This window comes from Gouania willdenowi, chromosome 16 (assembly GCF_900634775.1).
Source record: "Gouania willdenowi chromosome 16, fGouWil2.1, whole genome shotgun sequence".
Classification (NCBI taxonomy): Eukaryota; Metazoa; Chordata; class Actinopteri; order Blenniiformes; family Gobiesocidae; genus Gouania; species Gouania willdenowi.
The window spans coordinates 853,356-879,907 of record NC_041059.1 but is presented as its reverse complement, the minus strand read 5'-3'; the positions used below and the strand labels follow the sequence as shown (position 1 = coordinate 879,907).

General features: G+C 36.4%; 1 protein-coding gene across 1 annotated transcript; it reads right to left on the bottom strand.

Moving 5' to 3' along the window:
* Positions 1-658: 658 nt before the first annotated feature.
* Positions 659-25,058, bottom strand: LOC114478527 (Friend leukemia integration 1 transcription factor). The gene is given in 11 exon segments (XM_074783835.1): positions 659-2,383; positions 4,543-4,629; positions 4,835-4,882; positions 5,867-5,929; positions 6,519-6,587; positions 7,663-7,746; positions 7,994-8,197; positions 12,706-12,805; positions 12,807-12,870; positions 13,816-14,015; positions 24,912-25,058. Coding segments are annotated over 11 exon segments (1,461 nt in total). The 5' UTR covers positions 24,930-25,058; the 3' UTR covers positions 659-1,859.
* Positions 25,059-26,552: the final 1,494 nt, after the last annotated feature.

The following is a 26,552-nucleotide window of genomic DNA, read 5'->3' as shown; positions in this document are numbered from 1 at the left end:
TTACACAATGATTTATGGTTTCTGTCTTTTTTTTAAACTTTCTGCTGCGAGTGAATTTGGATGATCTAAAGCAGTTTTTCTCAAATGGGGGTACGTGTACACCTGGGGGTACACAATGGCACTACATGGGTATTAGAGAGAGAGAGGGTGGAAAACTGTCAGTCTAAATGATAAAAACTATAGAAATCAATCTATTCAGGTGCCACTAAATCAGTGTTTTTCAACCTTAATTTCTGAAAAATGTTAATAGATTTTTAAAATTTTGAAATATTATTTTTCTTAAAAAATGAAAATGCAATCTTTTCTGTATTTTCACTTTGTGAAATATAAAAGTAGTTCAATTAAAAAATAATATCTGAGCTCAAACATGAGCAAAAAGTAATTCTTGAAATGGGGTCATGATCCAAAAAAGGTTGGGAACCACTGAACTAAATAGTGTTTATTTCCATTTATTTACTAAATGAGATGTTTTTAAATGTGTATTATCACTCATTTATTTCATTGTTATTATTATTGGCCCCCAGACCTTGAGTATGACACGTGGTTTACTTTAAATCTACTTCTCAGACCAACAGCTTGTGATCAATAACAGAACAATGGTTTCATTATGTGTAACAAGCCTTGTTTTATTAGCTTCACATCATGCATATACGTCGTTTACATACAAGACAATCATTCTGTACAATTCTTCTTTTACAAGACGTTGTGTCTGATGTGATAACTGCAGGTTTGAGTATAAAGAAAGTTATAAAACCTATTAAAGGACAGGATAGTAGCACTTTATTTATTCACCACAACTTTAATTCAGTACTTACAAAATAAGGCAAAGAGTGACCCAGACAAGTAACAAAATACAAATACTTTGTTACTCTACTTAAGTAGTTTTTTCTGGTCTCTGTACTTTATTTTTAGGCGGAGCTACCGGACTCCTAACACCCCTCACTTTGTTTTTCTTATTGTTGTTGCGTACACCAGTTAAAATCACTTCTGTGTTATTCATCAACGGATCGGGATGATATTTAATATCTATAATCTATAGATGTTTACACATTGACGCTCAGAGCCTGAATTTATTTGTGACTCCAATATTACAACGGTTGGTGGTAATGAATCATTGGCACATACTAATGTGTGAATAGGGCCCATTACTCCGTATGTGGCCCTCGGGGGCCCCATTTTTCAAATGACTACTCCTCCGTTAATTCACGTTGAATCAGGCTGTAATTTGACATGGATATTCTATGAGCGGATGTCTAGAGACATTTTCTTAGTCACGTTCCGGGGCCTCAGCCGTAGTTCATCCGAACTTGTTTTGGCGACTTTTTACCTTTACTTGTTTTTTAAACAAATATCTATAATTTATACTTCTTACATTTTAAAAATGAGCTCATTACTTTTAAGACCTTCGAAAAAAAAAAAAAAAGACAATATTTTGGTAGTTTGAGCTTTTTTTCTGCTAGTTTTATGGTTAATATCTTCAAGTTTTAAAAAAAGTGAAAGGTTGGCTTTTATTGAGCATTTGCACTATTTCTATATCTTGACACATGTTATTTATAATGAGTGCTAAATTCTCCAGGTGTTCAAAGGGAACAGATGGAGATAATTTCTACAAAAAGTACATTTAGTAGCATGTACTTTTTTACTTTTGCCAGGGTCATTTTTTTATACTTTTACTTGAGTACTGAAGACGAGTACTTTTTCCACCTCTGCTGACAAGTGCGTTACATTTGACACAGGTTAATCTGTCCCAGTCGTTAGGTAAAACGTGCACACGGGTTAATGCCTTTGAACAGTTGGACTCCTCCTCCTTTCAGACGGGCTCTACTTTGAGCTCCTCCCCTGGTTGGTTGTTGTCCTGCTCAGTAGTATGAGCTCAGGTGGGGGTGGGAGGTGGGATGTCGGGTCATGGCTGAGCCCGGGTAGATGGGGCTGCTGGGTGAGTTCCAGTATGTCGCAGGAGAGTTGAAAAAGTTTCCAGGAGAAACGGGCATCTGCGCCGGGTGGCCCCCCATGAAGTTAATTTTGGGCTGGTGGTTGTGATAGGGCTGCATGTAGGACATGTCAGTCTGGTACTTGACGACCCCGCCTTCGGGCGTGTGGTTCTGGTGGGCCTGGGAGAGGCCCTGGAAGTCAAACTTGTAGGCGTAACGCTTGCCGTGCACTTTGGTCATGATGTTCTTGTCGTAGTAGTAGCGCAGGGCGCGGCTCAGCTTGTCGTAGTTCATGTTGGGTTTGCTCTTTCGCTCGCCCCAGCGCTTGGCCACCTCGTCGGGGTCCGTCATCTTGAACTCGCCGTTGGTGCCCTCCCAGGTGATGATGCCAGCATTGTTGCAGTCAGACAGCAGCTCCAGGAGGAACTGCCACAGCTGGATCTGACCTGATCCTGAGGAGACACAGACACAGAGTGAAGGTGTGAGATGTTCATTAACAACAAAGAAAAAAATCAAATGTTTCAAAAAACCACATTAGTTAAAGAAAAGAATTTGTGTCCCCCTCGTTCTTTGGTTATTACGTTTTAAAACCAAATCAAAATGACAAATAAATTATTTTATTTTACTGACTTAAAACCAAAACAAAAATACAGAAAACGCAGTACTTTTCTGTTTTAAAATTCAATCTTGTTTTGTTTGTGATATTTGTATAATTAAGAGAAACTATGACGTCATGTTTTAATTTCACCACACACACTTTTACTGTCAGACAAAAAAAGAGCAATAAGTCAGATTACTGATAAACTGTTGAATAGAAACGTTAATAATCCACAAATAAAAAAACTAAAAAAAAGGATTTTACATAAAACATGCACATGAGCCAGATGTGGTGTAATGAATCTAATGGTGCTCCTCGTTTCTTGTGTTGACTGTTACTGTTAGTGTCTAGTGGTATTATAACGTGCAAAATAAATATTTTTTACTGCCCTCAAAAAAACTTTAATTGTTTTTGCAAAAGTGTCAAAGTTCTAACTTCTATTGTTCCTCACAGTCAATTTCAATTCAAATGTATTAATGTACTGTAACTCTAAATACAGCAAAGTCATCTCAAAGCGCTATCTTCACAGATTCAGACTTCCAGCATCAATAACTCTTTAACGAACCGTCATCAACACATAAATTACCATCGATGTGAGGTGGACAACATGATACAAGATGATTTTATCAAACGCAGGAGAAAAAAAGTCAGATTATGGGTCCCTCTGTGTGGTGAGATTAAAACATTCAAATAGAACAAGATTTAATTTTAAAACAGAAAAATGCTGCTTCTCTGGTTTTTGTTGTTTCTGTTTTGGTTTTAATCACACTGTTTATTTGTTATTTTGTTTTGCTTTTAAACAAACTTAAAACATAATTCATCATTCTGACTTGTTTCAGGTCTCAGCTGACTGATTGTTGCTAGGCTAACGTGCCAAGCTAATATATAGGATCATTCCATGTCTTTTCAACAAATATCTTGTGCACTTCAGTGTAAAAGAAACTCTGCAATGTTTACCATTTGTTCTGTAATTATCAATAGTCACACTGTATATTTTTAGTTTGATCACATGTTAGTTCAGGGGCCAAACACAGACCAGTTTGATCTCAAAAGGGCCACAGATTTTATGCTGGAAAATGAGTAATTTCAACATTATTTTGCCCTACTTTACACTTCTGCATAAACATAAAATACAAAATATGTAAGAAGTCGACAATATCAAAGCAATAAGTGACAGATACAGTAAATACATTATCTCTGGTGGACATGCTAGCTCTTTGACAGAGTTCAAAACTGACTAAAATATTTATATATATTTGGGACTCTGTGTTTATTATATATATATATATATATATAACTCTGCAATGTGGTTGTCTATACCAGGTTTGAAACTACAGAGAAGCTTTTCCTCAAAAAGTATGAATTAAAAAAAACACCATGAGAATTTTTTTCATAATAAATAATTATTTTAAAAAATAAATGTTTTTCTGATGCAGTGGTTTTTATATTTTTTATGTTACTCGTGAAAAACTAAGACACAGTGGCCTCACGTAAAGGATTTTCAGCGTTCATCAGTGGTGAATAACCTAAAGTTTGGGTTCAAAATCAAAGTGAAGAATTCACATAAAGAAAAAGTTTTACATCATAAGAAAGAGTAACCTTTATACTATTAATTAAAACGTTAATTTTTCAAATTTCCAGAGCATGTCACCCAAGAACCAATGCATATATGTTTAGTCATTAGTGATCGTGTCTATGTACAGTATATGCATATTTTTTTTGTGTGTGTACTTTTGTTGTCATTTTGCACACTTCATTTTTTTGTTTCTTTGTTCTGGAAGTTTTGTGTGTTTTTGGGGTTGCATTAAGTGAGACGGAGGGATGCATGTGGTGTCAGAAACCATGTGGTCATGTTTGTCATGTACAGTAATAGTCTTCTGCTTCGATAAAAACGCCCAGTTGTGTTTTTAACGAGGACATCTTCAATAAACCATCTCTGCCAAACCGCCATCGTTTCTAAACGCCAAATTTGACCTTTTCACTGTGTGTCTTGGAGTGGGGGCAGAGACCTACCCACAGGCCTGTGAGCGCTGGGCTCAGGCAGCTTGTACAGACTTTGTTTGCCTTTCTGGTTCTTGGAGGAGCCGAGGCCTCGGCCTTCTGTGAGGAAACAGCAGGGCAAACAGTCACTGCGCTGAGCGGGGGCGCCAGGTTGGGACTTGGCGTAAAGCGTGAAGCAGGATTTCTGCCATTGGGTAGGATCTTTGCTTTTACGACTAATGTATGGTTTTGCCAAAGCAGACGGTGTAAAGGCCTCATTTGTGTTGCCCTTGTGTGTTAATGTTGTCAAGCTGTGGGTCCTTACCTGGGTTGGCCAGACGACTGCTGATGGGGCCCAATGTCTGATAAGGGTCTGTAACGAAAAACATCACTTCATTTTAGCACTTTCTGCATTTAGTTTTAAGCTTTTTATTGCCTTAAAGGATCCTCCACTGTTTTTATAAATATGTCCTAAATCCTTTTAAATGACCTTAATAGTATGAGACAGGTTAGTTTCACCCTAATAATGATGTGTTGTAATAGTCATCCAAATATGGTACATGTATAACAAAACATGCACCATAGTTGTTTTATATCCTTTTAAAAACAGGACTACTTTACAGTTCTAGAGCCTGTGTTCCTCCATCTTGAAATCATGTGATTGATGATGTCACACGAACCCACTGCCTGTAAACATCCATTGTTTTCTATTGGAGTGAAACATTCAGCCTGATTTATACATCATTTAGTAGATTTTTCAGTCAAAATAACAACTTGTGCTGCTTTTGGTTGATTTAAACGTAAACCTCTTTTGTTTACAGAAAGAGGATAAAAAACAGTTGTGACCACAGGGGGCGACAGTTCCAACTTTGAGGTTTGGTAGTAGACAATGAGGCAGAGAGGAAGGACTTCCCCTCTAAAGTCCTTCTATTCTCAGGGTTTGTGCGTGATTTTCTATCTTACTTCAGCCACCAGAGCGTGTCAACGCACTGTTTAAGGGAGAGTAAAGTCCCTTAGGAGAGCTCTTCTTCTCTGCTTCATTTATCTGTATTGAATTGTACTTGCAAGCTCTATCAAAATATCATTTGTAATGGGGGTTATTCTAAGGTGTTGTGATGGAATCTGTGCTCCAGTCGCTCTGATGGGTAACGACTCCAAAACCAAATCTCCGGAAGATGAACATGGACTTTAGCCACTGGAGCTAACATTTAGTCAGCTAACAGATTTTGTACGACTACACTGAGCATATGGGCAAAATCTAAATTAAAAGCTCTTTTTTTCTCTCGACAACTTTTTCTTCATTTTATTGTTGATTTTTACACTCTTTATGTTTTTAATCATTTAAAGCTGTATTTACCTTGTACGGTTCGTGGAGAAGACTCTGTGACTCTCGTACTATGCTGGTGCTCCATGGAAGAACCTAGAAAACAATGATTAATGCACATCACTCAGTGATAAACGAATTATATTTGGAATCATATTTCTAGAGTCATTTTGTGAGATTTACTGTTATTTTTTGTTTTGTTTGTTTTTGTATATTTTACTGTTGTTTAGTGTCTTTTCGCAGTACATTTGTGTATTTTTTTAACATTTAGGGTCTTTTTAGTATTGTTTTGGAGTAATTCAGTGTAGTTTTTGTTAGTTTGAGTATTTTTGTGCGTTCCTCTGCCCTTTTTTTGTCATGTTGTTGATGTAATGATGATTTTACTGATGATTTTAATTGATTTTACTGATGATTTTAAATGTTCTTATTGATTTTAAACAATTGAATGTTTTATCATGTAAAGCACATTGAGTTGCCTTGAGTATGAAATGCGCTATATAAATAAATTTGCCTTGCCTTTTTCCTCTAGTTTCAGAGTTAGTTCTGTCGCTGCCTTTGAGCAGAGGTTGGTTTAGAAACTGTTTCCATGTAAAAGAAGTGATGAAGTTTGAAGGCAAAGGTTTTTAGTTCCTACTTTCCCACTGCCGTTATTGAGCTTTAATAATAAATGTCGGGATTTTTGTACCTTTTGGCGTTGGCGGCATAACATTGGTGGTCCAGCTGTTCCTACGGCTGATCTCATTATAACTGCTCTCTGTGTGCAACACACAAACACACAAACACACAAACGAGGATGAGACTTTGAAGTGGACATTAAAACATGTCTGCTGAAGAGGAAGGAAGTCTATCATCAGATAGAGAGTGAGGATGAGAGCGTGAAGGTCCGAGGATGACCTGCAGCTTCTTGGGTGAGCGTTTTCTTTTGTTTGGTGGTGAATTGTGTCCCAGTGGGTCCCGTGCCCCCCGTTTCCTGTGCTGCTGCAGCTGTTTCCTGTCTGAAGATGTCTGTTGAGGTTTGGACTCGTCACTTTCAGTGAGTGGAGGCCAGTGCTGGACTGTAGAGTTTGTAAACCTTAAACTGTTTCCTCATCGCTCATTGGTGACCCTGAACCAGGGTTGGGGTTAATTATAATTGTAAATGCGTATTTAATAATTAATTACAACTATGACATATTTATAATTGTAATTGAAAAAATCTGTTGCTGTTGTAATCATAATTGTAATTGACATGGGAAATTCTATAAAAACTGTCAGTGTTAAGGCATAAAAGTGGAAAACATTAGATTTCATATCATAGCACTCAAAAAAATCTGTTCAAATATGATGAACACACTTAAACTGGGGTGAAAATGCAATAAGGCACGAAAATAACAATGATATGAAAAACATTTTGTTAATTAGTGTCTTTACTGAGTGTTTTTTTTAAACATTTACTATTGTTTTGTGTATTTTTTTTGTTAGTTTAAGTAGTTTTGTGTGTTCCTCTGGAGGCGAGGCTGTTTTTTTTTGGGATTTTTGTTCCGAGATCAAAAGATCATAACATTTTATGGGGTTATTTATTTCAGGGTCAGTAATTGTGATTAATTGTAATTTAAATTTAGTAATTGAGAACATAATTGTAATTGACTTTCAGGGGAAAATAGTAATTGTAATTGGAGAAAATGCCGGTCACAGTACTCATAATTGAGTTGCAATTGAACATGAATAATTGAAGACGTAATTGTACTTGAAGAATGTAATTGACCCCAACTCTGCATTTTAAACCTGTGGTTTCATTAAGACAATGTTACTTTTAATGTTACAAACACAGATTAAAAGACACGTCTCACCTGCTTTCACCTGCAGTCTGGGCTGTGGGGGAGGGGGAGGGGTGCTGTTGGTGGGGGGCGTGGAGTAGGAGAAGGTGGGGCTACCTGCAGCGAAGATGAGAAAACAGTGTATTATCTATTTGTAGATCCTGAACATCTATACTTGAAAGAACAAAGGGTTAAACTATTTTGCTGTTAAACTGAACTATTTTTACCGGACTCCTAACACCCCTCACTTTGTTCTTGTTGTTGTTGTTGTGTACACTAGTTAAAATCACTACTCCTCTGTTATTGGTGAACGTAACAGGCTGTAATGTAGTAGCTATAATCTATAAATGTGTACAGGTCTTACTCTGTCTCAGGTAGTTGAGGTGTGAGAGGAGGATGTCTGCGTTGTAGGCCGACATTAGCCTCATCATGTCCTCCTTGGTCATCTTACACAGAGCTTTTCCATCCAGGGCCTGGAACAGCAGGACGTCCACCTCCTCCAGGACGTACTCCTTTATGGCCCAGTCCAACCACTGCCTCACATGGTCCTGGGTCCACACCTCAGGGTCTGATACCAGGGACACAACAGACAGGAAATGTGGCTTAAGTGGCTGCGACACATGCGTTTTTGTAATGGTTAGTGTTTGGTTTTTTAATAATATGTTCACGTGAGAAGAACCATCAGATGTGTAAAAAATACTGATTACGCAGTAAGTTTAATCTGATTTATATTATATATGTGTAATATTAAATAAAAAACTACATTAAAAAAAGTACAACTAATTGAATGAAAGCAGTGACTTCTCAGTGAATTGAAATGGCCTCTAGGTGGCAGTATTCATCAGTGCAGAGAAGCCTTCTGTAACACATGCAGGACAGGAGCTCTCTAGGACCAGGGTGGAGCCACCAGGGGGCGTCCTGGTCACATGTTGGACCATTCATGACTGTGTTTGTGCCTTTAGCTCCATTGTTAAAGGGGCGGAGTCAGACAACCTTAGAAGTAAAGCTGTTCCTGGAGGTGATTATAAATATTCAGGAGATTGTGTCTGATTACAGAATAAAGTTTCATTTATTCAGACAACTTTTTTTCAGATAATTTATTTTGATCTTGTGATATGTTTTGACTGTCCGCTGTCACTGACTGGAAGTCAAACTGATCAGCAGACACCTCTGAAGAAGACTGGCAGTTGAGTTGAAACACGTCAGTCAAGTTAACTTCACAAAAAATCACATCACAATTTTTTTCATTCAAATAATTTAGAATATTTTAAAGTTATTTACCAATAAAACAAACCAAATCACTTACTAAAATAATCTCCCTAAATATAAAAAAATGAATAAAAGATCATTTGAGACAAGGTCATTTTCAAATATTTTTTTAAATTGTATGTAAACAATTTATCAAACTTGTTCTAAGTACATTTAACATTAAACTAAAGGTCTGACATGTTCTTATAGTCACAGTCTTTTTACTTTGTTTAACTAAAGTAGTGTAGCATTAGCATTAGCATCACTTGCTACATAACAAGGCATCATATCAGTCTAGTGATTTCTATTAGTATTTGAGGTAACACACTCATATTAATAAAATCATACTTTAAACAGTGTTTGAACGCCTCATTTCACACAGTTTATACAATCATATCCTTTACAAGATAAAACGTTACTGCTTTGGTTACATTAGGCCTGGGTGATATGGACCAATATTCATATCTATATATTTTTACTCTAAATGACAATAGGTGATATAAACCATTTATTTTTATCAATAGATTTACAATAAAAACAATAATGGGTCAAAGTCAGTGGAGCCACAAAGACCCTTTTATTAATCACTAGCAGCACAATAACTACATTTGGACTTTTTCCTTCATTAAGGCTGAAATGAGATTAAATGATGTAGTGATGATTTTTTCAGGGCAGCTCTGAGTTTTTGAAAGTAGTTTTTAAAGTAAATCACATTCAGGACACTGTCTCTTTAAGAATGTGTAAACAGCCCCGTTAGCTGCAGCAGCAGCAGATCTCTGCTGAGGAGAGACAGAGTTAGTTAGAGAAACACATGCAGTGTTTCCTCAAACGTCTCTCAGTGTTTAACAGACAGACAGACATCTGCACTGAGCCTCTGACAGACAGTCACTGACACAGCTGACTGTGTGTGTCTGTGTACGGGGGGGGAGCAGAGCGTACTTCTGCCCTGTTTAAGTTCTTAATAATTCTTCGGTGTCTGTAACGCTGACATGCTGACTAGTAAATGGTGTGATTTGGCAGAAAAAACCATTCTGTGTATGGACCACAGACATATGACACAGACACGGCACCGCGAAGGTTAAAATATGAACTACAGACGGTTCTACGATCTCTGTTATTTGGGAGATCATCGTCATGTTTTAATCCTTAACGACCTGATATTGTATCCTGTCTCCACCCAGGTGTGCCTAATCTCCTGACTATAAGTGCTTTAAATATAGTGTTCATTGATGTCTTTCCCACCCACGCTTTGGTTTCTGTATTTATTCCCATTCTTTTTTAATCCTTATTTATTTGTATCTGAATCCACACCTCCGTCCTTCCTCTCACTAACCTTATACACAAACTCTGAGTCTGATTTGAAGCAGTTTCCCATCAGTGAACAAAGCCTGAGGTCTGTTACTAATGATTCTTCCCGCTAGCGCTAACACTCGCTGCTTTGACGTCACATCCTGGTACTTTATAAAGATGGAAAAGCTTGTGACTCACTCGTCGTTAAGTTGTCTGTATTTACGTGGACTTCACCTTGGTGGAGCAGATCAGACGGTAAGGACTTCCATAGCAGCCAGGAGACGCTTATTTTTAGATTCAAGGACAGGACGAAAGGGAGAAATTCTCAGACCTTCCTGTGACTCAGAGCCAACTCTCTCTCACACATAGATCGCCCTTTTTCTCCTTCTGACCAGGAACGCTTATTTTACACACTTTACCTGTGAATGAATCCATCAGCTATAGAAAAGTGAGAGCTGACAGATGAATAAAAAGAGGAGCATCATTATTTTAGTTCCTGGGGAACCTTTGAAGATTACGACATAAGAAAGAATCATGAAAGCTTTAACTTTAGCGTGTTTCTTTCTTCTTATCCCTACATCAAAGCTCTCCATCCCTAACATGGATGTTGGCTTTCTACAGAAACGCCCGAATACGGTTGAAATGTAAAGTCTCGCGGAGTGACGCCATATCACCAGCTGCGTTTCCATTACCCTTGGAAATGTGCAACATCTAAAAAGTGCAATAGAAACTGGTAGTGCTAACACCTGAATTAAACAAACACTCAAATATCGCTGAAAGGTTTTTACCCTTTCATGAGCAGGAATTTCAGACGTTTCAATATTTAAATGTGTCACAAAATCACCATGGGAACGCTTTTTACACAAATACACACCAGGACGTGACGTACCTGGTCACATGACCACTGTACGTGTGTACAGAAGAAAAGACCCAGACATTTCTTATCATTACTTAATAATGATTAGTGATTATTAGACTTAATAATGATTAGTGATTATTAGACTTAATAATAATTAGTGATTATTAGACTTAATAATGATTAGTGATCATTAGACTTAATAATGATTAGTGATCATTAGACTTAATAATGATTAGTGATTATTAGACTTAATAATGATTAGTGATCATTAGACTTAATAATGATTAGTGATTATTAGACTTAATAATGATTAGTGATTATTAGACTTAATAATGATTAGTGATCATTAGACTTAATAATGATTAGTGATTATTAGACTTAATAATGATTAGTGATTATTAGACTTAATAATAATTAGTGATTATTAGACTTAATAATGATTAGTGATTATTAGACTTAATAATGATTAGTGATCATTAGACTTAATAATGATTAGTGATCATTAGACTTAATAATGATTAGTGATTATTAGACTTAATAATGATTAGTGATCATTAGACTTAATAATGATTAGTGATCATTAGACTTAATAATGATTAGTGATCATTAGACTTAATAATGATTAGTGATTATTAGACTTAATAATGATTAGTGATTATTAGATGTGAAACAACCTCTAGTGTTCTAAGGAGGTTTCTAGTGTCCATCTTCCTGCAGAGAAGTCTCACAGGATTTCACCAGAGATACCAGGCTCCGCCCCCAAAACAACATTCCTTGGAAAACATGTTCAAAGCGCAATAATAATTTGTCAACATTTAGAAATATTGCTTTTCTTCTTGAATAAAAATCCATCTTCTGCAGCTTATCCGTAGTCGGGTCGCGTGGGGCAGCATCCTCAGCAGCGAGGCTCAGAATTCCACTTCCTCCAGCTGTTCCTGGGGATCCCGAGGCATTCCCAGACCAGCCCAGAGACAGAAGCTGTTTCTGTTGCACAGTTTTGCAAAATGAAAACGATATTTCTAAATGTTGACAAAGTATAAACGTGCTTTGAACATGTTTCCACTGAGGGTTGTTTTGGGGGAGGAGCCTGCTAACTCTGGTGAAATCTGATCCCGTGAGACTTCTTTGCAGAAAGATGGACGTTCAGAACCTCCTTAGAACACTCTGCATTCAAAGGTTGTTTCACTGTGGCACTAATCATCTCAATGAATTTATTGTCTTCTGTTCACACGCACCGTCATGTTTTCTCAGAGAGAAGAGGTCATGTGACTAGGTACGTCATGTGACTAGGTACGTCATGTACGTCATGTGATTAGGTACGTCATGTGACTATTGTATTTGCGCTTTTGTGACACATTTCAACATCTGAAAAACCTCCTCATGAAAGGAGACCCTCATCGAGTTAAAAATGTCAAAATGTTCCACGCCAGTGGCGCTCGCTCACGCCCCATGTGATCATCTATGCTGTAAAAGGTTCCTGGTGAGAACCTTGGGAAGTGTTTGTCTGTTTACTTGAAGAAAAGAAGATCACACAAAAGTTATTTCTTTATATACTGTTTGAAAAAGCAGATAAAACATCAGTTTGTGGTTGACGTGTTGATAGATACCAGTGGAAAGCACCTGTAGGCTCCATTTTTGCTGAGTCACTCTTTTGATGAGAGTTCAGGGACATTTCTCACCTGCAGGCACGATGACCCTCTTCTCCTCGGTGCTAGTGGGCGGGGCTAGCTGAGGACTGACCCGTGGCTCCTGGTACGAGGTCTGGTAGGATAGGGGGGGGGGCGGCGTCGCTGCTCATGTGTCGGGAACGTTTGGTGACGCTGCAGTCCACGGGGGACTCACGGCTAGGGACAGAGAGAGGACAGAATCATGAGAACATGGATGTCTTTATGTTTTGACCTGTTTTAAAAGTGCTTCATGTTAAAGATTATTTGATTGATTGATCATTCCTGCACCACTCGTTTCATTTGGAAGTCTGCACTCAAACAGCTTTTGTTTTATCTCTTAAGTCAGACTGGGGGCCACATGAGGCCCTAAAAGTCCAAAAACAACAGAAATAAGTACAAAACAAACACAATGAGAGAAAAATATTCTAAATCACACCAACAACAAACAACAGAAACTCTTAAATGAGACAAAAATAAATAAAATGACCATAATAGTAATGTTCAGATTGGTTAGATCCAGGGTTCTCAACCTTGGGGTCATGAGAGTGGGTCAGATGCCTTAAAAAAATTAAGAATATTTTCTGAACAATTTAATCTCATTTTTGATTATTTTTACCCTTTTTCTACAACTACAACAAACTCACCATATTTTAACATATTTTCATCATTTTTTATTGCTGTATTTTTACTACATTTCTCCCATTTCTGACACTTCTACATCACATTTTAATGACTTTTCTACACATTTGTTTCACTTTCCAGACATGTTCATCACTTATAAACACTTTCTACCACTTTTACACCTAATGTCACATATGTTGACCCATTATTGTCACTTTTAACCTCTTTTCATCAGATTTCATGATTATTTTTGCCAATTTAACCACATTCACTATGTGTCATGTCCATTATTTGCCAGTTTAAACTAATTGTTCCAATATTTTACTTTGAACCCTTTTTCCACCTTTTCTGTCTGTTTCTGTCTTTAACTAATTCTTGTGCTTTTTAAAATCCTATTTCACCACCACTTAAGTCTGAACTATTTTAAGTCTGACATCTTGTCTTAAATTATTTTTACCTGGTGAAACAAAGACTGAATTGAATGAACTAACTCTGACTCACTTGGTCCCATTCATGTGTTCTCCTCTTTTCCCAGAGTTCTGTGCTGTTGGCCCCGCCCACTCATTGTCTGGGGCCTCAGGGCTTTGTTTGGCGCTGAACCCGCCGGGCGTGGTCATCTCCGCCTTCATGTGCAGGGAGGGGCCAGGGGCGTAGGATGGCTCAAAGATAGGCTGATCGTCACTCACCACGGTAAGGGCTTCCTGTGGAGCACAGCCATCAGTCAGTGGGGAAACTTTTACTTTTAGGCTTTTCAAAATAAAACTTTTTGCGAGACTTTAAAGTCCAGCTGTATTCATATTGACGTTAGCTTAACTACAGAGGAGTGGAAGCCTTAAATAAAATTCTGAGCTGTGTTTTTCCTTAAATCTTATTATTCTGTAACATTCGACATAAACATTACTGCCACCCAGTGGACAGGAGGTCAAACAGGCTGAGAAATGGAAAACAAAGTGTCCTTAACTGGGGATTTTCCACTTCTGTGCATTTTTAATAGACGCAATGTCAGCGAGTTTACAATAGTGTGTGTTTTTTAAGTCATAATGTGTGTTTTGGAGTCATTAAGTAACTAAAATGTTACTTTTCATAGCCACACATTACTTATTGACATTAGTAATTAGTAAAGTAATGAATGATGATTAGTAAAGCAGGGTGGAGGCTAATTTCTTTAGTTCCTACTAGTTGTAGTTTAATGTTTATGTCTGTGTTGGTTCTGAGGTTCTGAGGACCTCCATCCTCAGCCCGGGCCCTCAGGAGGTCAAAGGTGACCCCTGAGGTCGGCGTGGACCGCAGCGTGACCACCGCTGGCCTGGTACGTGTTTGTTTAGACGAGCTCAGCATTGTCTCAGCACCTCGTACGTCAGCGGCAGCTTTTCCAGCGGCTGCAGGAAACCCAGCCACCATGTGCACAGGAACCTTTGGCACAGGCATGGGGAGAGGAAACAGGGCTGTGTGTGTGTGTGTGTGTGTGTGTGTGTGTGTGAGGGGGGGGGGGGGGGGTTAAAAATGTGGGTCATTTTTAAAGGTGGAAAACAAGAGGAGAGGGAGCTGTGATTGAAGCGCCGCCGTCTCATTGTTTTTGCTGCGTTGCTGCGTGTGTGTTTATCTCCATTGTTGCTGCTGCTTTGTAAACCAGGAGCCGTAATGTTTGGCCCACACTTTGGCATTTCCTGAACGCCACAGACGCTATAAGACTAGAACTGATAGAAAAGTCAGCAGTGTGCTGATTTCTCCCCCTCTTCCTCTTTGTCCTCCTCTTCCTCCTCTGATAAACACTCTTTTTAAAGCAAACACCACTAAAATGTCTGAAATAAACATGGATTTGGTCTGTTTTCAGCAGGTGAATAAATGAATAAATTAATAAATGAATAAATGATGGAAGTGGCTCGGCTCAAAAAATGGCGGCACACACCGTGAGATATAAATAGTCACTTTCTCATCAACTTTTGTCTAATTTGGTGCGTTCAAGTCATACTTCTTCAAGTCATAAGTCTCTCTCTCTCTCTCTCTAACCCTCCAGTAGCTAATACAGTATATATTTATATTTATAATGCATATTTACCCAGCAGGCATGTTTGCGCCTTGAAAAATATAAATCATGTTTTCTGAGCTACTGAATGCAACACATTGACGACCCGGATCTTTCTGGGTTCCGAGTGCAATTGAACGCACCATAACTCTTCATATTTCTGCTCCTACACAGAGACTATGGTGAAATAATGTTTCATTCTGGACGTTTAACATCAAAATATCATCTATGTTTCCAATAAAGTCAATGTATCAGTTTCCTCCTCTCCTTCAGCACATACTTCCTCAGAGGCATCTGCTGATCGCTTTGACGTGTCATTGATGTAATTCCAGCAAGTTCCTTGTGTTACATATATATTCAAAAAGGAATTATGCTGGACATATTGGTGTATTTTAACAGATAGTTTTAATAATAATATACGTAATGTAGGTGGTAAAAGTACTCAAATAAAAGTATAGATACTTGAATTAACAAGTTCTGATAAACTACGGACGGGCCCTCAAAACGTCTCCGCACCGAATAACATGTACCACGTTCCTGTGAATTCAGTCAAAAGACTCGGTTCCATCGAGTAAAAAAATGTCTAGAGGCTCTAGACATTTGCTCATAGAATATCTGTCATATTACAGCATGATTCAACGAGCATTAATGGAGGAGTAGTAATTTGAAAAATGGGCCCCCCTTCTGGAGCTCCCATGGCACATACGGACTAATGGGCCCCATTCATATATTGGTATGTGTCAATGATTCGGTACCACGACGTAATGTTTGACTCACAAATAAACGACTTTAATGGAAATTGTGGATAAAAGGGGGTAGGCCCCCGGGCTCCTCGGGCCCCTAATTGAATTGTGCGAGGCATAATCGTAATCTACGTTGAATTACCTTTGAAATGATATATAACACGACTATGTTCCCATAAATTTGGAAATTAATATATTTGACTTGCAAATAAATAAGAAATCGACTTTTGTTTATTGGGGGCCCCTTGGGGCTCCACAGGGCCCTAAATCAAAAATTGGGATCTGAACATCGTTGCACACACATTCATAGATTATAACTACCAAATTTCAGGCCAATCCGTTCAGGAATAACAGAGGAGTGATTTTAACAAAGTGAGGTGTGTTAGGAGTCTGGTAGCACGACGTTACAGTCTGAGTGAAGGGTCCTTTATTTATCAAAAAAACATTGTGATAAATAACAGTTAACCTAATGTAACTTTACAATAATAAACTGCTGTATTCACATAAATCTGATTGTGACAATCATATTTTTTTAATCATTGGTCGATTTTTTATCGCTGGTCGACGGATGTGATGTTTTAAGCATTTTATTAAAATCAGTTCAGTAATCTGTGCATGACTAATCCAGCACGGGTACATCTCAGTATGTAACAGTCACGTACTGAGATTGTAAAATAATCTCAGTACGGAGGTAAACTCAGACTGTGACACCGTAAAAGTATTAAAGTTGCTCCATTACTAGAGTAAAAGTAAAAAAGTACATGTTACTAAATATAATTAAGTTAAAAAGTAAAACAAATGTTCCTTTAATAATAAAACAGGGTTTTTAAACCAGCAAATTCCATATATTTTAGTTTTCTTAAGAACTTGTAGAAAGTGGTAAATGGAAATAAATTATATCTGTTACCTTTGAACATCTGGAGAATTTATCACTGTCATAATAAATACAATTTGTAAATAAAATGTTTAGATTTAACAGAGAGTTCTTAAATACCAGAATCTCGTGATTTTTGGGCTTGTTTATAAAATAAAAGTACAGATAGTTGTTTAAAAAATAAGGAACAAAAGTAAGAAGTCGTCAAAAAAATAAATACAAAAGTAAAATACAGAAAAAGAAGCACAGTAACAAAGTACTTAGTAGTGGTATTGTGTGTGTGTGTGTGTGTGTGTGTGTGTGTGTGTGTGTGTGTGTGTGTGTGTGTGTGCGTGTGTGTGTGTGTGTGTGTGTGTGTGTGTGTGTGTGTTCTTATGAGGCCACGCTGACTCTGACTTCCTGCTCACTTTTCTGCAGCCATGTTGTTTTTACTCAGACACTAAAACATTTCCTCCTTCTCCTTCTTCTTCTTCTTCTTCACATGACCTGAATATGAGCGCTCATTGCCATGGCAACCAGTTTCACACACTGTCCATCAAACTCACCAACACTGGTGTCTATAAAGTTTTAGTTACGTCAGAACAAGCGGACACGCCCTGATGCCACAGAAATTTAACAGAATTACTTCAAAACACATAAAATTACACCAAAAACAAACAATGTGTCTCCAAAAAGAACAGAAAAGTATATTTTTTATAAAAAACCACAACGAAAACACACAAAATGACTCAAAAACACAAAAAATTAAATAAGAAAACAAAGTGAAGAGGCAGAAAAAAAAATCAGAGTTAAAGCTCTGAATTTGATCAGAAATATTAGATTTTTCTTGTGCGTTTAAGTCACTGGTTCTCAACCTTTTCAGGCCGTGACCTCCAAAATAAAGGTCCCAGAGAGCGGGGACCCTCCAAAATAAAGGTCCCAGAGAGCGGGGACCCTCCAAAATAAAGCTCCCAGAGAGCGGGGATCAACCAAAATAAAGGTCCCAGAGAGCGGGGACCCTCCAAAATAAACGTCTCAGAGAGCGGGGACCCTCCAAAATAAACGTCTCAGAGAGCGGGGACCCTCCAAAATAAAGGTCTCAGAGAGCGGGAACCCTCCAAAATAAAGCTCCCAGAGAGTGGGGACCATCACAAATAAAGGTCTCAGAGAGCGGGGACCCTCCAAAATAAAGGTCCCAGAGAGCGGGGACCCTCCAAAAATAAAGGTCCCAGAGAGCGGGGACCCTCCAAAATAAAGGTCCCAGAGAGCGGGGACCATCACAAATAAAGGTCTCAGAGAGCGGGGACCCTCCAAAATAAAGGTCTCAGAGAGCAGGGACCCTCCAAAAATAAAGGTCCCAGGGACCTTTATTTTGGTTGATCCCCGCTCTCTGGGAGCTTTATTTTGGAGGGTCCCCGCTCTCTGGGACCTTTATTTTGGAGGTCACGGCCTGAAAAGGTTGAGAACTAGTGACTTAAACGCACAAGAAAAATCTAATATTATAATATCTAATATTGGACCCTCCAAAATAAAGGTCTCAGAGAGCGGGGACCCTCCAAAATAAAGGTTCCATAGAGCAGGGACCCCCACTGTAGCTGAAGGTGGTTGAACACAGACATGAACATTGAAGAACAGTCATGTGGAGACAGGACCATCTATGAGGGGGAATAAAGGGGAGAGATTTTTGGGGTCCATCCATAAAGTCAGTAAAATGATGGTCATTGTTCTATGAATCTGTGATAACCACATTTATTTATTCATCTGAATAATATCCACTGTTATCCAGGAACGTTTATTATTATTATTATTATTATAGTCATCTTAAAGATGGAAATTTTAATCAATAATAAAATGGTTCAAAGTGACCAAAAATGGTGGAAAATGTGATGAAATGATTAAAAGTTACAAATTAGAGTGGACAAAAACAAACAAAATTAGTTTAAACTGGTAAATAATGGGCATTACAAATAGTGAATGTGGTTAAATTGGCAAAAAATGAGCATGAAATATGATGAAAAGAGGTTAAAAGTGACAATAATGTATCAACATATCACTGTAAACCCAAATAAGTTCCCAGAACTTAAAAAGTTTTAAGTTGATTAACTTAAAAGACTAAATTTTCCAGAACGTAAAAGAAAGGATGACTGGATACTTGTATTTTTTAATAACAGTTAAATTAAAGTGCAATATGAATTAAGTTTATTTTTAAATTATCGCTATTTCAAACAACAGAAATAACTTTATCATTCTTAGCATGTAATTACTTAATTATATTCCATTGTACTTAAGTTGTGTTTTTATCATTACTTACAGACAAATATAGTTACATTTACTCAAAAATGATTTAAAGTTACTTAAAAAAAGGAAAAACATGTTACAACAATTTGACATAATTAAGTTAGAACGTTTTCGTGAACTTTGAGTATAAACTGCTTAATCTATTTAATTACTTTGAACGATCGGGTTTACAGTGTGTGACATTAAAAGTGGTGGAAATGTGCTGAAAAAATGTGCAGAAAAGTCATTAAAATGTGATGTAGAAGTGTCAGAAATGGGAGAAATGTAGCAAAAATACATTAAAAGGAGCAAAAATATGGTAGGAAAAGGTGATGAAAATAGGTTCAAATATGGTGAGTTTGGTGAAGTTGCAGAAAAAGGATAAAAATACGATTATAATGACATTTAAATGAGATTTAAACAATGACATTTTCACTACAATCCACTAATCATTTATTTAATTATTCTCGTTTTAGATTGCATTTTTTTCATAACTTTTTTTTTTGTCTACGTTTTTACACGTTTTTGTAATTGTTTTAATTGTATTCCTTTTTTGTTTTTTTTCTTAATTTTCCTAATATTCAAATCGCTCCATGATTTTTCTCATGCTGCATTATTTTTGCATCGTTTCTGATTGGATGTTTTTAAGCAGCTGAGAATGTCTTTTAAACACACTTTAATATTTGAAGACTCGTGCATGCATGTGCAGCGTGCACGCTCTTCACTAATGTCGCACACTCGCATGTATTTAAAGTTCTGTGCAGTTAAAGTGACAGTTTTCGACCCTCCTCAGTGAAACCAAGGATGTGGTTAAAACTGCTGCAGAGCAAAGATTTACATCTCACATCAGCTTCAGGGTTACTTTTAGCTCCAGGCTGCGCATTCTCAACTTTAATAAGCTTTAAAATAAGAATAGGCAAATGGTGGCCTGGGAGCCATGTATGGTCCTCGGCCTAATTCTATGTGGCCCCCAAAGCAAATGCATAAAACGACAGGAGATTACACTAAAATATACTATATATTACAGAAAATACACAAAACTACTACAAAATTGAACAAAATGACAACAGAAATACACAAACAGACTCAAAAAACATACAAAATAACCAAAAATGACAACAAAATTCCACAAAAAGACAGGAAGAACACAGAAAATACTCCAGAAACACACAAATGTTTACACATAAACACAATATGACTCCAAAAGACATACATTTTACTGGAAAAATACACAAAATAACAGCAAGTATACACTAATGTATACTAAAAAAATTACAATATTAAAGAAAATACAGTAAAAGACAACAAAAACACAAAAAACACTCAGTAACACACAAAACTACTACAAAACTGAAGAAAATGACAACAGAAATACACAGAACGACTCAAAAAACATACAAAATGACAGAAAATTACAAAAGTACACAAAATGACAGAGAAGAACATTAAAAAAAATGACTCAGCAAACCCACAGAACTACAAACAAACAAAACGACAACAGAAATACACAAAAAAGAGTCCAAAAAAGCAAAAATCACAACATAAATACACATTATGACTCCAAAAGAGATACATTTTACTGTAAAAATACACAAAAGAACAACAGAAATGCACATGATAAACACAGAAAAACACACTAAATGACTCATAATTCTAATGCTGACATGAATGTACATAATGTGGCTTTTCCATCAAACAAACACATTTTTGTGATAAAAGTTGTCCACCTGTGCTTTAAAATAAGCATCTATGTTACTTTAAACACATTATTTAATAATTAATATAAACCAGTCGGACTTTTATGAAATTAGTGACGAAGTGATCGCGGTGGAACGCGACCATTGTTGTAACTTGAGCTTTGAATAATCGTTGGACGTGAGTTATTAATCAGTTCAACTGAATTATTATACTGACTTTGACAAGCTAAACTGATCAGCCATAAGATTATGACCCCCGACAGATTAGTTAGAAACAACTAAAGATCCCTTTCAATCAGGGCTGCACTAGTCTGGTCCTGGAGAGCTCCTGTTATGCATGTTCTACGTCAGACACCATAGTTAACGCACAAAATGAGATGAAATTTACACAAAAGACAAAAAAAATTTACAAAATTATCCAAAAGAAAAAACCACCTCAAGGCAATAGAAAATACACAAAAAAAACTGAAAAATGTACTAAATGAAAACAAAAATTACACAAAATGACAAAAAAAGTAAGACAATAAATGCAAAAGGAAAATCAAAATACACAAAATTATAGAAAAATGTATAAAAATGACAAAAGAAATTAACCAATAAAACACACAAGACAACCAAAAAACACAAAAATAACAAAGAAATGTAAAAGATGACAACATAACACACAGAATGACAAAAGAAATACAAAAAACTGAATGTATTAAAATTACAAAAAGAATAACCAACGATTAACCAAAAATAAGCTAAGATGACCAAAAAACAAAAGACAAATGAACATTTTACAAAATGTCAACAAAAATATACAAAATGACTTCAAAACGCATAAAATTACTCCAAAAACATGCAGAATAACAGAAAAATAACAATGACAACAGAAATCTATTAACTCACAAGACAACTAAAGAAAAACAAACATGACAAAGACATTTAGAAGATGACAACAGAAACACACAGAATGACAAAAGAAATACAAAAAAAACTGAACAACAAAAAGGAAAAAAAATCCCAATAATTAACCAAAAATAAGACAAAATAACCAAAAAACTTTAAAAACGAATTATTATTATTATTATTATTATTATTATTAACAATAATAATAATAATAATAAGTAAATAAGTTTACTGTATCATTTCAGTCTTGTTTCTAGAAGGCTTCAATGTATCAACAAATAGAATTGCTTTTTAAAAACCCTGTCTGTTAAATTATAATTTCATATAATCTTTGTTTTTGTGGCATTTTCGACTAAAATTATGGATTTCATAGTTTCCTGGCGACAGTTTTTAATGTATAAAACTGTACATATTATGTATATCATATAAATGATATACTCAGTATAAGGCAATGATATACAAGCAACAAATGACAGAAATCCGTCTGTGCAGGAAATCTTGTGGGATTGTTTCTAAGAAATTGCATGATTTGGATACATTTAGAGTTCTTCCACAATGTGAGATTAAAAATGACTGCTGTCGTGTAATAAAAGCAGAGGAAAAATGCCAATCACTGTATTTATTGTAGCATTTAATTACAGTTTGGAATTTGGACGGGTGGAGATTTTCAAAACTGAATTATTGTTAAACTCTAGTCTATATATAGGCATGTTGATAGAAATAGAACTGTAAATACATACTATACAATACAATACAGCACATTTAATTAATGCAGTTAATACAAATACTTCTGAGAAATATAGATTTACACTATTATTTATTTTTACGTTCTTCTGCAGTGGCCCACATTGGAGGCTCTAAAGAGCCAGATTTGGCACCTGGGCCTCGAGTTTGACACATGTGGTATTGATAAATGATTTATGGGAAAATTGTAGAGAGAACCTTTTGTCTGTTTTATGCAATCAAGCAAAAATATTCATTTATTTATTTTTAAGATTTGCAAAACAAAACTCTCATTACTAACTTATTTATTTTTTAAATGTTGGTTTTGTTTACAAATCAAAAATTAGTTTGTACGAAACCATATAAATTTCGTTTACGTTCCCTGCGTTTCATCTGTAGGAGGCTCCGCCCACAAGCTTGAAGTTGAAACGCAACTATGTATATATATATATATATATATATATATATATATATATATTTAAAACACCTAAAATTACTCCAAAAACACACAAGATGGGTCACAAATAACAGAAAGGTATAAAACCACAACAGAAACACAGAAAGTGGCTCAAAAAATATAAACAATTACATAAATATCCACAAAAGACAACAAAAATTGACAAAATTGACCAAAACCCCCACAGGGCAATATAGAAAATACACAAAAGAAATTAAAAAAAAACTGGAAAAAAAATTAAAAATTACAACAAAAATGACCAATAATTAACCACAAATTAGACAAGCTGACCGAAAAACTTTAAGAACAAATCAATAATAATAATAATAATAATAATAATAAAGTCTTGTTTCATACCAGAAAGCCTCAATGTATCAATAATAGAATTGTTGGAAAAAAAACACAAAACCTGTCCTGTTCGTAAAAGTTATGAATTCATATGTTTGTTTTTGTGCGGTATTCGACAAAAAATATGGATTTTAAAGTTTCCTGACAACATTTTTTAATTTATAAAATTGTAAATATGTTGACACGTGGTTAAAGCTTAGATAAAGAGTAGATACATGATTTATGGAAGAACTGGAGAGGTAAAAGCAGCAGCTGTGAGTGAGGCAGAAGTTAAATTACACGCCTCTAATGTTGTGTAAAGTGTTTTTGTGGTTTAGACAGAAAGCAGAAGTAAAAGTTGGAGCACGAGCTGATTTAGCAAAGACTTGAGCAGGGAGGCCTTCATCCTCCTCCTCATCCTCACTGGGAGGCCTTGTCCTCTTTCTTTCTTTCTTTCTTTCTTTCTTTCTTTCTTTGTGGAGACTTTTTTTTTTGGGACGTTTTTCTCTGGGCCGGATATGTGTGAGGTTTGAGACCGGAAACCTGCAGAGTTCAGATAAAAACACCTGACAAGAGCTGTAAATTATTCCTAAAATAAACCCCGAACGAAGCATAATCTGCAGCATCTGGACTGAAAATTAAATTAAATTACAGTGTGTGACAAATGTGAGACAAATATTTGCAATTGTTTGGAACAATTGTTCCATTTCATATTAAAAGTTCAAATTAGCTTTTTTGGTGGTGCAAAAACAGAAGAAGAAGAACTGAGTGAAAAACAGTTCCTCTTATAGCGCACAGCAAATAACTCTCAACACAACACAAAGTTCGATTAAAAATTGTGAAATTCGTTCAAATAATTCCTTTAAAAACCAAGAAAATATTTTATATGCAAAAATTTGAATCGAAAAGTTTCGAATAGTTGATTAATTACAAGATTTAATTTAGCTTATATCCAACAGGAGCAGTTATAGCGTTAAATGACTCGGATTCGAACCGGTGACCCTCCGAATATAAGCTTTACATCACTACCAATCACTTTAAATGTAAATATTGAAATTAAGATAAATAAAAATGGTTAGTTGATTTCACAATTTGTGATAAATTGATCAAAAACAGTTTAATAAAAACTAAAACGGTATTTTTTTCTGTTTCTTCCTCCAAACGATGCCTTCAGGTGCTTATTTTCAACAAAAAAACAATGTGAAATGATTAAATCAAATTAGGTTTCATTTACCGGTAAATCGCTGGGTCCGTGAAGGCATCACGGACACCTGCTCTCATTATTTCACTCCATCAGAAGAATAAAGGTGATAAATCACAGTCTGGTGTCGGTGGTGCTCCATGGATGAAACGAAGCTGGAAAAGTCTTTAAATGCGTGTGTGTGAAAAAGGCGGTGCGCGGGCGCGCGGCCTCCGGTCGGTCAGACTTTAGTCGGTGCGTGTGAACAGCAGCGGTTAGTGTGAGATTTCAGAGCCGACATTTAACCACCAACGGGAAGGAAATGGAAGTTTAGCAGCAGAAGAAGGAAAGAGTGGTGGAGCCGCTGTGTCACTCAGCGGCCGGCTGTGGGTCCGCCACCCACGGCTGGGGATGCACACCTACCTTTATGGTGCAGTCCATCACAGCCGCTGCGGCTCTCGATCATGGAGTCGTTTATGAGTTTGAAAGCAGCGGATAATTCAGCCTCAGAGGCCTCCACACACACACACACACACACACACACACTACATACACACACACCACCGCAACTTATGGCGCAAAACATTGAGTTTTTGTTTTTTCACACACACACACACACACACACAACCGGATGATGCCCCCCCACCCCCCTCTCTCTCTCTCTCTCTCTCTCACTCTCTCTCTCTCTCTCTCTCTCTCTCTCTCTCTCTCTCTCTCTAAATTAAATTCTAAGCAGCTTTATTGTCGTAAGAAAACAGGTTTACATTAGTAAAGCAAGTGTGAGAACCATGTACACACTGAAAAATTAAATGTTATAAAATTGCTACATTTGTGCAAAACAATAAGATTAAAATAAAATAATGAAATAGGCTTTCACTTTAAATGTGTAGAAAAAAAATACAATTAAGTTATAAATGTTGAAAAAGGGGAAAAGGTTATGTACAGAATTTTACATATATTAATATACACACAAATGCGTCCAGTTGTACAAGTACATACATTTTAGGGATTGAATGACCCCATGTTGATATTCTACTTGGTCACCCATAGAACATATATATATATATATATATATATGTGTGTGTGTGTGTGTGTGTGTGTGTGTGTGTGTGCGAGGCGTAATCATAATTGTTGAATTACCTTTTAAATTATATCACACGACTATGTTCCCATAAATTTGGAAATGACTGGAAATAAGGGGTGGGCCCACTTATAAAAGGGCTCTGAGCATCTCATCATATTCATTTATAGGGTATTCATACTAAACTGCATTTTGATCAAACGAGAACTAACGGAGGAGTTGTCATTTATGGCGCTCCCATGACACGTAATGGACCCCATTTATATATTGGTATGTGCCACTGATTTGGTACCACCAACCATAGTAATACATGACTAGCAAATGAATGAAAAATTGACTTTCGTCCTTTTACTTCCTGGGCCCCAAATGAAAAATGGAGCTACGAGCGGCGATGCGTACACATCCATAGATTATAGCTACCAAATTTCAGCCCGTTATGTTCACGAATAACAGAGGAGTGATTTTAATAGTGTACACAACAATAATAAGAAAACAAAGTGAGGGCGTTTACAGTCAGTAGCTGGGGATAAAAATAGAATTAAATATATAAACCGTCTTGAGATTCGCACCAACAACAATGTGTGGAAAACATACAATAATGTAAAAATTATTAGTAACATAATTGATAATGTTGACGACAGAAATGTGAGTCCACACATTGTTTGATGTTGTAAATTAATGATAAAATCTTTCTGCTTAATTTTTGCTGCAGTGCCGTACATGAACTGCTGGGGGCAGTGTCGCTTCACTATATACATTGTGAAGAAGAATTGCGCAACCACAAAATATAACTTATATTTTTAAACGAACAACAAATTAATTCATACAGATTTTGTACAGTCATTGTGTTTTATGGCACTTAAAATATGTGTATATTATTGTAGATTATATTAAGAATTGTATTTAAGAAAACTGTAATGAAAACTTTTGACCACTAGAGGCAGTGGGCAACACTCCCTCTGTGTGTCTGTGGCTCAAATATC